The sequence below is a fragment of the Grus americana genome, chromosome 5 (assembly GCF_028858705.1).
Source record: "Grus americana isolate bGruAme1 chromosome 5, bGruAme1.mat, whole genome shotgun sequence".
NCBI classification, from domain to species: Eukaryota; Metazoa; Chordata; class Aves; order Gruiformes; family Gruidae; genus Grus; species Grus americana.
The window spans coordinates 11,152,529-11,165,609 of NC_072856.1; the positions used below are offsets into that span (position 1 = coordinate 11,152,529).

A 13,081-nucleotide genomic window follows, 5' to 3' on the forward strand; every position below is an offset into this window, starting at 1 on the left:
GTGCTCCTGCCTCAGCACGTGGTAGTTGCACACCCCGCTACGTGGAGGCAGGGGCAGCCGGACCTGGGATAAAGCAAAAGGAGGTGCCGCCGGCAGGCTGGGGAACGCTGCGCTCTCCTCCTCAGTCCCTACATCACGCTGCTGGACATCAAGCATAAAATCCCCGTAAACCAGCCTGGCTATTTTCTGTGGATGCAGACTGATGTGATTTCTCCTGCTTTCAGAGGACTGCACCTTTATTTCAGAAATGACTGAGTGCACTGAAATTTAAGCCCAAAGGTTTCAGGTTCAAGCTCCAGAGATGACAGTTACAAGAGTATCACTAAACTAGGTTACCAAGTGGAGAGATAGCCAGAGTCCTGGACAGCTCAGCAGCGCTTCAGATGCCTTTCTGTTGCCGTTTTGAAACACACTTAGTCCTTGGCCCCAGGAATTACCCTCTTGCCTCTGCTCCTTCAGCTGTCCCTCACTTCAATGTCAAAGTGGATGTGATGCCATTCAAGAACAGCAGCTGATAGCCCGTCTCCTGCAGGCAGTAATGATCTTGCCCGATACGGCCCTTTAGCAATCTTCCTGAGCAGGAGGGAAATTGTTGAGTGTTTTGGGATCACCAGCCTATTTACATGCCCTCACCAGGCACTGTCATCCCAGAGAGCCCAGGTCACCTCCTGCCAGCATCGGAGGAAGTGCACGGGCCCCTTGCACCAAGGATGGGATGGCTTGGGTGCAGTTCTGTGATTTCCCGTCAGGATTTGACCCCAATCTGAAGTTACCATAAAACGGGAGGATAAAGCAGCAGGAGAGGGCAGAGCAATATTGGTTTGATTTCTGCCTGATTCCATTAAAACTTGGCAGTAATGGATGTGTTCCTGTGGGATCTTCCAGGTCAGCAAGTGGTGATAAAAGATGCCTTCTCCAAGTGACTGCTGGAGCAGTTCTTGCTGGGATGTGCCAACAGTGGCTTCTCACAGATCCAATGCAGGGATGCAGCATTAGCATTGAGCCTTAAGTTCTTCGTATGCCACCATCAGAAGTTATCACCAAAATTTGATCTATCTTACTGTCAGTAAAAACATTGCAATTGCAGGTATGCATGTGTCCTGCACACATACAGAGGGTTACTGTTGCCTTTTTGCTGTTTTCTTGATTATGCAAAAATATTCTTTTTTTTAAAAACATTTCCTCTTTGCACTTTAAAATCTCTATATGTCTAATAAAAGACCATGTATTATAGGTTGATTGAGGTAAGCAGAGACTAACGCACTTTGCAAAAATGCCATTCATTTTAGCAAAATCCTCAGTGCAAGCTGAAATAAAAACAGCTCTTGTTTTTCCTCCTCCTGTATCCCACAGAATGCCCCCCAACTGTCCCCAGGGGCATTTTTTCCCTGAGCTTTTCAAAAGTTTGTTAGTGATAATGTTAATAGTTATTCGAGTCTTATGGACAGCTTTATACCTTCCAAAGGCAGAACAAGCCAACGAAGTCTTTTGCGTAACACAGTACGACAGATCTTTTCAAAAGTTAGAGGGAAAACAGTTTGTGTGCTTGTTTTGTGAGCCATGCAGGCTTTTTCTTACAGCATTGCTAAAGCAAAACTTTCCTTCTGCTTTACCCAAGTCTCCTTTAACCTGGATCCCCATTTGAAAGTCAGATATTCTTCTAATTATATCATGGCTAGGTCTATATTAATCAGTTGTGAGGGAACGACAGGCTGTAGAGGAGCATTTACCGAACACTCTTCTCAAAACCTCAACCTTCTGTTCTCCAGAGTGACGTTACGTTGTCCCTCCGTCTCCGTACAGCAGTCACGCAGCAAAGGGGACTCGGCCAGTTTGTGCCTTTTTAGGACCAGCTAAACCTCATATTCCTTATTCCTACAGCTTTTCAGCAGATCTCTTTTGACCCTGTGGAAAGTTCTGAGAAGCCTTGGGTATGCTCCTTCTGAAATAAAAAACTAGCTGCAACACATGCAGATATTTGTTTACCTTCCAAAACACGGAGAGATTTCTTAACATTCTCTCAACACAGACTTTCTTCTCTACCATCATTCTTCATGATTTGTTTAGTCAACTGATCGGTTATGCTAATTTCAGTGGAAAACGTGTTTCGAGATTTTTATTTCTGTATTTTCTCGTAGGCAGAAGATCTCCATAAGCCTCCACAAATGTCAGTGGAAAACAAAGTGACGGTACGTCAGTGATTTATTATTTGGTATTTAGAACCAGAATAAAGGGAATAAGGGGCATGAAAAATTATTCATAGGACTGATATTATTTTTTTTTTTAATGCATGAATTGTTGTCACTACAATTAGAAGATCATCAAAGCCTCATTTTGCTCATCAGTCTTCATGGCAGTTGTTTCACACCCACGCATGTTCTCTTCTAATTCAGTTGAGGAGCTAATGAATAACTCCCCCTAACAAAGGGGCCATTCATCCTGGGCTTAGAGAATTATTAAAGGAGAGTTGCGTAAATGTCACTGAAGACTAGTGTTTGCAGGCCTGTCTCTAAATTTGGTTATTCACAACCTTTGCAGCTCAATATTATTGCTGAACTGTGATCGTTTTCTAATTACCTTAATAATACCTATTAAATCACTTGAATTGCATAAGCGCAGACCTGCTTAAATACAACTTAACCTAATAAACACTGGTCATTCATTAAACAATAATGCCCATTATTTTTAAAACGGTTGAACAGAATGTTAAACTCACCCATTCCTGCATCATTACATGTATGTTATTACAAGCAACAAAGCACTCACGTTTTGTTTGGGAAACTTACGCCTTCATGCTTTTGCACCAGAAGAGTTATTAAGACACATTAACATCCTACGTTTCAGTATCTGCCCTATTTGTAACTGGCCACCTACACACAAACAATCAACAGGGAGGAAAAAAAAATAGTACTTTCACCTTAATGAGGGCAATCCAATTACTAAGGATGGGAAGAGAATGAAAAGCATCAATCTGTTGGCAGACAGCCTTCTTTAGGAAATGCGATTGTCAAAACAGCAAAAACGAGGTGGCTCTAGGCCATTTATCCTGGTATTCAGCGTCTATCCCAAGACCTAGAAGTCTCTTGTCCTTCTGTATTTTTGATGTTTCCAAAAAACATCCACCCTTATACAAATCAGCAGTAAAGAAAAAAGCTAACACTCCAAATCCTCAAAGTCTTTTTTAGCAGACTGTCTCATATGCGGTAAGGTGGATGTCATTTGATAAACAGTTATGTTTTCATTTAAGGAAAAAAAAAAAAATATGCCAGCCTTTAAAATAACATTTTAAATAGGTTGGCACTATCAATTATAGGAAATTAGTTAATAAATACAAAAGGTTGGACAAACAGTCTCTTGCTGAACAGATTAGTTCAGTGTTAGAATAGGGGCAACAACTGCTAAGAAATACGGCATTAAAAAGCCAGCATGTAGAGATTTTGCTGGTTGCCTAGCTAAGACAACAACAAGATCAGGTGACAAAACATATCTAGGTTTTCAGCATTGTGCAACTGCTGTCACGAAAGCACGAGGTTCAGCTTTCTAAAACGGAGGTAAAGACATGTTTGCAATCGGGCTGTCGGCTCCCCAGAGCCCTCTCAGCACAGAACCGCAGCCCCCTCAAGTGCCTTCCGTGCACGGTTCACACTGCCTTCCCCGTTCTGTGCCTTGCAGGAGCCCCCAGGTTCCCGTTCATATGTGGGAGGTCTCCCCACCTTCACCCCACGCATGCTGGGGAGCACTGGTAAGGCTGGGCTGGTGGGAGGACACCGCAGTCCTGGGTGCTTGGGACTGCTGGTTCAGGCGAGCGAACACCTTGCCACCGACTGGGGCCAGGACAACATCCCTGTTATCTTCCACCCGTCGGGGGGAAAGCTGTGCGGTTTGGGTCTCCGAGCCTGCATGCTGCTGTTGCTATAGCATGGCCACTGGCTCTAATTGTATTAATGGCATTTCACACTCTGGGAGAAGTCATTAAGGACTCTGTTACTAGGCACAGGCTGCTGCTGGCTTGGTAACTGAGATGCAGCTCCTGGAAACCTCGCTGGTTTCCTCCAGAAGACGAAATGAAGCTCAGGATGGAATTTTTAAAAAGGGGGGGGGAGAAATGTAGATTCAGGTTCAATAGCAAGGAAAATAATTCCAAATCTGTGCTAACCAATAGAAAATTAATAGCATTCAGCCTAAAAGTGCTTGAGCTAACAGTTTGAGGAAAAGGGTAAACAATGATTTTTGTCCTTCCACTTGTCAGTTCATTGCAGATTTTGCACTGAACTCTACTTCTATGACCATCATTAAAACCCCTCTGCTTTGAAAAAGGTTAAAAAAAATAATCACCAAACAAACACACACCACTTCATTTACCTGATTCTCCTCTTAGTTCTCTCTCCAGTTGGACACCAAAAATCTCCAGAGCTTTTTGTCTTTCCTCCAGTTCTTCTAGTTGGCGCTGGATTGCCTGCAAAATTGTATATTGTGATATAAAACCTACAGACATAGCTTGCAAATTCAGAGACAAAAGATGGTCTCGGTGGTTTGAGAGACAGCTTGAAAAGGTCTCGAGGAGTCATGGGATGTGCAAACTCATTGAGCGTATTAGGCACATAAGCAATTTAATAATTCCACTAAGTATCTATCCACATTTTTATGTGGGTACGTATCGTAGGTACTCAAAAGAACCTCAGTTTTTCTGAACCTTAGCTCTCCCACTGTAAAACAGAGACCATAATGTTTCTGTGTCTTACAGGGTGTGAAGAGTCAACACCTTACACATTCAGAGGTATATATTCTGAGATGCTACATGAATAAAGCTCATGTAACTATTGAAGGTTTACAGATAGAAAGCTTTACTAGCTATTTTGTTGTCCAAGGGGGTTTGTTGTTTGTTTTGCTTTTATAGTTTAGAAGCTTTTGATGCAGGGAGGAAAGGGTCTAACAGCTAAGAAGTGATAATTCAGTGGCACTTCAGGAAGGACTTCTACATTCACTGGTCCATCCCCTTTCAAATAGGAATTTCAGAGGTTCCTTGTGGATAATAGGCATGCAACATCCTAACAGGTTGAATTGTCAGAGAGAGATGCTCAGCAGTTCCCATTTCAGGCTATGTTAGGGCTTACCAAGCCAAGCCCTCAGGAACAGCCTGACAAACACAAAAGATGGTTGAAAAAGCTTGGACTTGATTAGTTTGACAAGAGCAGTAAAAGAAAAGAAGGCATGTACGCATCTACTTTTACCTTAGATACTTTACAATTCTCAGATAAAAACTATAACATTGTTGCTCTTACTTTGGATTAAATAAGGTACTGTTCTTCTTTCCCATGGGTTTTTTCCCTGTCATGGATTTTATAGTAACAGTTAGATACCAGCATTTTCTAAAATCCACTGTCTGGTTCAAACACAAAATTTCTCACCTTTTCAGTTATACATTTTGCAAAAGCAGTGATGTCTACAAAAACAGAGATTTCAGATTCACATCTGAAAAACAACTTATTAGTTTTCTTTTTGAATTTAGTATTGATACAGAAATAGCAAGTGGAAGCTCCATCCACAACTACCCACCTGCTGTAGCAATACAACAGAAGATGATGGAGAATGCTGCCTTCAAAAAGCCTGCTCTCCCCACTACCATATCTTGATTACCATTATAACCTGAATTAATGAGATTAAATCTAGCTCAGGTTTCTCTGCCCTATGCTACAGTACAGACACACACACAAAAATGCTAATGGCCGCATAAGCCATTAATTTGTGTGTATGCCTAGAGATGTGTAAGCCAAATAGATAAACCTGAAAATTCTGACACCTGAGAGAACACAGTCTGAGGTCAAACCATGCAGAAGTGCCTTCCCAAATCTTTGAACTGTAATTGGAAACAACAAAAGATGAACAGAGTCCAGAACTTTTCCAACATTTTCCGAAGAGCTGGACCTGTATAAAGTGAAGTGACTTTCCATCATTAAGAAAGAAAACGGTTGACTTTCACTGTTATGGCAGAGAGAGAACTAAACCCATCACCGTATTTTTGTACCCCCCTGTAGTACGTAGGGGTAATAGCTGAGTTTCTTTCATTCTCAGGGGCTGATATTATTGCTCCTTTCTATGTCTTTCCCTCTTCAGTGTATTCTTCTCTTTTTGCCAGTCACTATTCCCTCTTGTTCTCCATACACAAAATTGTGATGATCTCCTAGGGCACATGTGGAGTTGTCACATATAGAGATGCAAGGCCCTGCCACATACATCTTCCTGCTCTGGATGTTTTGGGGGATTTCAACACAGAAGGCAGTGGGCCACAGCGCGGGGAGGTGCAGAGCCCACACTGGGTACCCCCCAGCCTCGCTAGTCACTCTTGGGAGACAAATGGGACATCTGCGAGCTACGTTTTCACCTGTGCTTTGTGAAGCCTCTTCAGCTCCTCTTGTTTAATCAATTGCTTTGTCTCCTTCTCGAGCTTCCTTCTCCTTCTGAGAGTCCTTTTTGCCTACAAAAGAGAGAGAAAGAGAGGAAAAAAGGCAATCAAAGCATAAGTATGCCATTACAGGTTTTCTCAAACCTTCCGCAGAATCAGAGAGTCATTGAGGTTGGGAGACACCTCTGGAGACCGTCTAACCCAACTGCCCGCTCAAAGTGGGGTGAGCTACTGCAGGGTGCTTGGGGCAACCCTTACTGAAATGAAAATATTCACGTAGGAGTATTTTCATATATTTGTCTACACTGACTGTAAATGATTACAGGCTCTTATTGCAATCCTAAGTGAGTGTGAATTGTGTCTATCACTAAAAAAATGTCCGAATCACAAAGTTGACTATATACAACATACCCCTATACATGGCTTCTGCAGGCATCCCCATGATCAGGGAAGAAGCCAGGCACAGGCGGTGGGAAGCACCAGTTTAAGGAAACTCAACCCATTTCTATTGCTGTAGCTGCTAAGCAGTAAAATTCACTTTGGATCGCTTGTAACACGGTAAGAGAGACGTATCCGAAAGAAACAACCATCACAGGGCATTACCTGAAACCCTGCGAAACCTTCCCAACGCGGTTTCTCTGCTGCCTTACAGAGGTTTTTGCCTTGCCCTGGGGCACCTGTCGCTGCTGCCGGAAAGCGGGGCAGCACAGGCAGGGCTGCCCGAGGGGATCGCCTGCGCTTGCTCTGTCTTGCTCTTGACCCCAGCTATCTGGAAGGACTTCAAGGCTGTGGCTTTCCCATTTCGGAGGAGACAGAATATATGAGCACCGTAGACAAGACAATTAGAAAACTAACAAGGCAAGAAGCAGCTAAATTTTTTCCCACCGAGTTTTGCCAGAGAAAAATGGTGGTACTGGCAAAATAGCAGCCAGAGCTGGCATGAAAAGAGGTGCTAGGAGGTAGCTGAGAGAAACAAGCTGAGCACAGAACGTGCATCAAAACTGAGTCATTGCTAACGCCCGTGTGCAACAGCTGCTCATTCACCCCGTTTCTGGCAGCTGCCCCGGCAGTGCTGCCTTCCCCGCTGCCTGCTCCTGCCTGCTCCTGCGGCTGCCTGACCTGCTGGGAGTCGCTCCTCTACAGTTCTCTCCCACATCTCCCATTTTTTCTCTATTTTGTTTAAACTTTATTTATTTCACCATAACATTATCTTACTATAGATTGTCTTTCCTGTAATAGAAAAGGTGAACGATGAATTGTGACATCTCAGTGCATCCTGACACAGACACTGGTGGGACGTGCCACCACACATTGCTGCATTTCTGCCTCGTGGCACTTCAGTTCCTCTGGAGCCGTGCAACTGGGTTTCCATTCAAAGTCCCACTTAGCTTTCAGCTTGGCTGCTTTTTCAGTGTACAGGGCAGCCTCTTGCTTTGCTTTCCTTCCCCCCCGCAAAGGCAACAAATCAAAAGGCCACCTCATACTATTAATTCCACTTACTGATATTCCCTCCACAGGAAAGAGGTAAACACATTTCTGATGAGCTATGCAGGCAATAAAAGCTCTGTTTCTTCAAATCAGAGCTGGGTATCAAGAGTTCACTGGTGCTTTAACCCCATCACTCCTGCGAGGCACAGGAACTGAGTTAGGGCTCAGACGCCCCCGTGGCTTTTGGTGTATAGGGTCTGGGCACGACTTCGTGGCTCACGCAGCCATGTTGATTAGGATAAACACAGCGTTTTCCATGCAATCTGCCTGTAGCGCCTCTCAAATGAAGTTGTATTTCCCCAAGGGAAATCTGCATCTGTTTGGTTTAATTTTTTCAATAGTTTGCTTGTTGGGCTACGTATTAAGGCCACTTAAGAATGCAGCTTCAAAGTGGTTTCAGTGAAACATGTCTGCTTGTCAAATTAAGACCTTTTCTGTCAACACTAGTGTAACCTGGGGGAATTAAAGATCCAAAGAGGAAACAGAAATTTTGATTTTCATCTGTCTGTAAGAGTTTTAATTCATGTTTCTCCCCATGACACAAACTCCACTGATAAAGCATTCCCATCCTCACTTTGAGAGATTGCGGTGTGGTTTTGATCTAAGTCATATGATACATCTTAAATGCAGTCCAACTGAGGAAACATCTTTCTGTTTCCAAGTCAAGGTTACCTTGTGTGCTAACGAAGGCTGGGATTCAAATTCATCATCGGAGGAAGACGTAAAATACTCGGTAGCTTGTTTTCTGACGGGTAGGTGTTCACACCCTAAAATACAGGAACAAAATAGTGAAGCAAAAAATACTGTTCTTTAACTTAAACAGACACTTTGCACCTGCCATGAGTTCTAATCAGCAGCACCTAAAGCAATTTGGAAATTTGGCTGACAGCATTAATTAAATTTTTGATCCCTGTGAAAAAACTCTGTCTGGGTATATTTGATTTTTTTTTTAGGTATGACGTACAAATAAATTAATTCCTTGAGCACCCTGCATGTAGCACGCTGTTCTGAACGCACTCAACATTCATTAAAATGTATATCTGAAGTTAGCCATATTACCCAAATGATTGTATAAGGCTTACTATACAGTGTAATTGAATGCAAAAAGTCTGAGCCAGCTCTTAAACAAATTACCCTTATGTGGCTTGTAGCATCTGGCACCCATTTTTACTACATGACATCTGCTCAGTGTAAAATAGTTGGCGTCAGAATGTCTGGTCATATAAAAAAATCACAAATGTAATCAGAAGCAAATGGACTAAGAGAACAAGGCTTTATCACACAGCCTCATGCAACATAAATATTTCATTAATTATGTCTAAACAAACGTCACTTATTTTTCTGCTTTAGGAATATTATCACATCATTGAACTGTTGATTAAAATGCCATAATAAGTCAGGAAAATCCATACATCACAACAATGCACTCCATAAGGAAAACTCACAGGCTGCCTTTGGAAGAGGCATGCTTTCAGAATTATAAATTAAATTACATTTAATTGCAGCAATTTTATCATGCCTGTTTTTCCAGCATCTTGTTTCAACTGGGTGTAAATATTTGAATTTCTTTTTAATTTGTCTAATTCATAGCTTCATTTTCTTTATTTCAGAAAATAAAACCTCTTTTGGAACATCTGTCTCTACCCTTCAACCTGCTATAGGGTTAATGATTAACAGCTGGGCAACATCTTGGAAACGTACATTATTTAAAGCTAACAGTGCCGTTTTTCTTTGTATCTGCGAGGTAACAGTTGGCTTTCTATGTGCAAGTTGTATTCACATTAAAATCACTTCCCATTCTCCCAGTGTAAATGTTTCTTCTCTGCCTTGTCCTGGATCCCAGTCCTGAAGTAGGTCTTCTGTCTCAAAACCTAATTTAAAATCAGGATCCATGAAACACGTTCATCCCAGGCGGTAAAGCAATGAAAGCAAATCCAAGTCATTTGAGGCAGAAATGCTGGTTTTTCTCAGCAATCGCAATTTTAGAAGCGCCCGGTCCTCGTGTCAGTGAAGCTGCAAGCTCAGAGGGTCCAGTGGAGCAGACCTGGGTTTTGCAGGACAGGTCCTTGGGCAGCAGGAGGTGCAAGAGCTCTGCCCAAAATGCCAGGTGGGTCTCCAGCTTCCGGGTGAATCCTGTGCTCCGGAATCGCCCAGGCTGCCACCCCATACCTCCCTGCCTCGCCGCACTTGGAGCAGGGACACAGCTCCTGCTCGCTGACCTGCTGGGCACTGTCCCGTGGCTCACAATTGCTGGGGTCACACCGGTGCCACACACTGCCCCACGCTCTGCGGACGAGAGTGCAAATCCAGCTCTGCCCCTGGCAGGGACACGCGGCTGTAAAGCCCTTCCCAGTGCACGAGATGGAGGAAGGCATGAGGGTATCACAGTTACTATTTCTTTTGAGGAGGAAACTCTCCTACCTTGCTTTTCACTGTGCAACCAAAAGTTTGCAATAACTGCCCTGCAGTCAGGCCGCTGGTGGAATCAAATTCCATAATAGGCAAGTGGCAAAAACCTTACAGCCTGGCAGGGCTGGAAACACAAGCAATTACACGCTCCCTTTCTTCTCTCAGCTGTGGGAATAAGTGACTGCTTCCCCGTGTCCTTCTCTTGGAGTGGTATCAATAATTTAAAAAGCGTTACAAGGTCTAGAGGAAAAGCAGCTTGCTGTAACACAAGGGCACCTGTCTCCTCCTCGGCCGTGTGACTCGGGGGCTGTTTGCCTTCCTGGGACAGAAAGGGGGTCAATGACTTCCCCAAGGACTTCCAAGGACCATCTCATGAGCACAAGGAAGCTGATGGAATAGATTCGTAACATCCACAGTCCTCCCAATGCCTATCTGCTCTGGAGAGCCAGGCATTTGCACCTTGCTCTGCAGAGAAAAGCCATTCAGATTGATCCAAACCAGCTCAGCCTTTCTAGGGATGTGGTGCCCGCAGCCCTGCGTGACAACAGCCACCCGACTGTGATCAGCAGCATCCTTCATCATGTCCACTCAGGAAGCCTACAGGATGAAGGACCACGTGAAACCAGTCAGTGATGGGGCATCTGATGAATCTACCTGTGCACGTTTACAGTTATGGTCTCTGTCACATTTATTGCTCATATGTTTCACAGCACTAATGTTCTCTGCTAATATAATGTGGATAATTGAAGCATGGGCTGCTCCAAGGAGGTGCCAGAAACACAAAACAAAGAGTGACAGAATTGGGGTGAGAATATAGGTTTTTGGCTCCCAGATGCGTGGTCCTGCTGCATTTCAGGGATATAGAAACAGTGAGACAGTGCATTTCTTTCAACATTAAAAGGGCAGCCACTCGGTGCCCTGCTCAACTATTTTTGGCTATTTCTTTGTGGGAGAGGCCAGAAATATGCTCTAAAATGTACCCCAGAAGCTAAGTTCAACTTCAAGACAACTATAACAAGCATAGTAAGAAATTACCTCACTGAATGAATTTGCTTTATGCACAGCTAGAGAAAAATACCACAAGTTTATTCTATTTTTGAAAAAAACAAAAAACAAAAAACCACCACCCAAACAACAAAACCCAACACCACTACCACCCCCCAAACACAAACCCAATGCTATTCTGTATCACAACATCTATATGTTCTACTGTAGATGACTGAGCATTAATCTTTCCCATCTCCAAAGGAGTGGGATAGGCAGAATTTAGCTGCCAGCTGTGAGGATCTGGACAAAGAGTTAACACAAAAATGTTAAAAACTTAGGGACTTTTACACTTACCGGGTCATTTAAATCTGAAACTTAGAACTACAATAGTAAAGTTAGGTAATAATAATTTTTCTGCTCCAAATATGTCAGGTCTTAAAGCTCAATAGGTACAGAAAAGATCTCAAAAACATATGTGTTTTTCCAAATATTAACTCAACTCTTCCAGACTTGAGCTTTCTCTTTCCGGCCATCTCATTCCTTCAAAATGGGAGTTATTTATTACCTATTTCTTAAGTACTCTAGCGTCTCCCTAACTTCCAGAATAACATGTTATAATAGAACTTTTCCTCCACAGCTAATACAACTTCAGATCACTAGGAACGGTCAACCATAGCTTTAGTTCTTAATTATAAAGGAGAAATGAACAAATACTTCTGAAATCTCTATTAATGTATTCTTGATTTCTACCTCACAGTAGCTTGCCACCAATCCCTTTTAAATCTAAAAGTGCACAAAACCAGCAAAGTGAGTTCATAACATGTCTAATTTTCTCATCAGCCGACCTGGCTGTCCTGCATAATGAAGTGAGACGTGCAAACAATACACAGTCACAAACTGAGTTAGAACAACTCTCATCTAAGGATGTTTTCACACAATTCCTACTCCATCAGGGACAGAAATATTCCTCCCACATCTCCATCACTATCAAGAAGCAACTCCCGAGTCCCAGATGTCTGCCAATAACCAAGCACCTTTGGAGGCTGGTCTTCAGCAGGTCTCCACGTTAGCCAAAAGTAACCTAAACCCTGGATCCACTACTGCGCCTCATTACAAACACTCTGCTGGCTGCAAGTTTCTCATATAACCCGGCTTAGCTCTCTGTTTACTATTGTTTTTCGGTGGTATTAATGATTTTTACTATCTATAACTAACATAGTACTTTGGTATTTTCTTTAATTTCAAAAGGGCAAGTAGGCTTAGGAGAGATCAGTTAGCCATCTGATTGATAGATTTTATTGATCAAGTTTTGGGTTTCTTTACTTTTTAAACTGCAGGTTGGGACCCAAAGAAGCAATCAAAGGACAAAGGCCTCAAAGATATTTGTGCAGCAAATCAAAAATCTGGAATTGCACCTAGACACTGCAGTGTGGCTATTTGGGGACATTTGTATATTCTACAGGCAAACTTAGGATTTCACTTTTTTTGAAAAAACAATCTCTTACTGAAATCAGTGCACGAACCCCCATTACTTCAGTAAGATTTGTCCTAGGTCCCACACAGGTTGTCTGTGCAGCCAGATCTCCGCACAGCCCAAAACTTCCAAGTGGCTCTGAGAAACAGCTCTTATAAAACAGACAGACAGAGTTAGCCAGAAAGCCTTTAGACCTGGTCTGGATATCAGCAACTGGAATGACCCATAATGGAAGGTGTAATTGCAGGCATAAGTTTGAGTGACAGGCAATCCAGCTGATAAGTAATTAAGATCTCTGCTTCCTCATGCTGAGCTTCAGC

At 42.9% G+C, this 13,081-nt stretch overlaps 1 protein-coding gene across 2 annotated transcripts in view; it reads right to left on the bottom strand.

Moving 5' to 3' along the window:
- MICAL2 (microtubule associated monooxygenase, calponin and LIM domain containing 2) overlaps positions 1 to 13,081 on the bottom strand; it is a 178,020-nt gene that overhangs the window by 6,698 nt on the left and 158,241 nt on the right. For both annotated transcript variants that reach the window (XM_054827869.1, XM_054827870.1), the window contains 3 exons: positions 8,564 to 8,658; positions 6,383 to 6,475; positions 4,363 to 4,456 (listed from right to left, as the gene is read on the bottom strand). In XM_054827869.1, the coding sequence (XP_054683844.1) occupies positions 4,363 to 4,456; positions 6,383 to 6,475; positions 8,564 to 8,658 (282 nt within the window). The remainder of the gene's footprint in view (positions 1 to 4,362; positions 4,457 to 6,382; positions 6,476 to 8,563; positions 8,659 to 13,081) is intronic.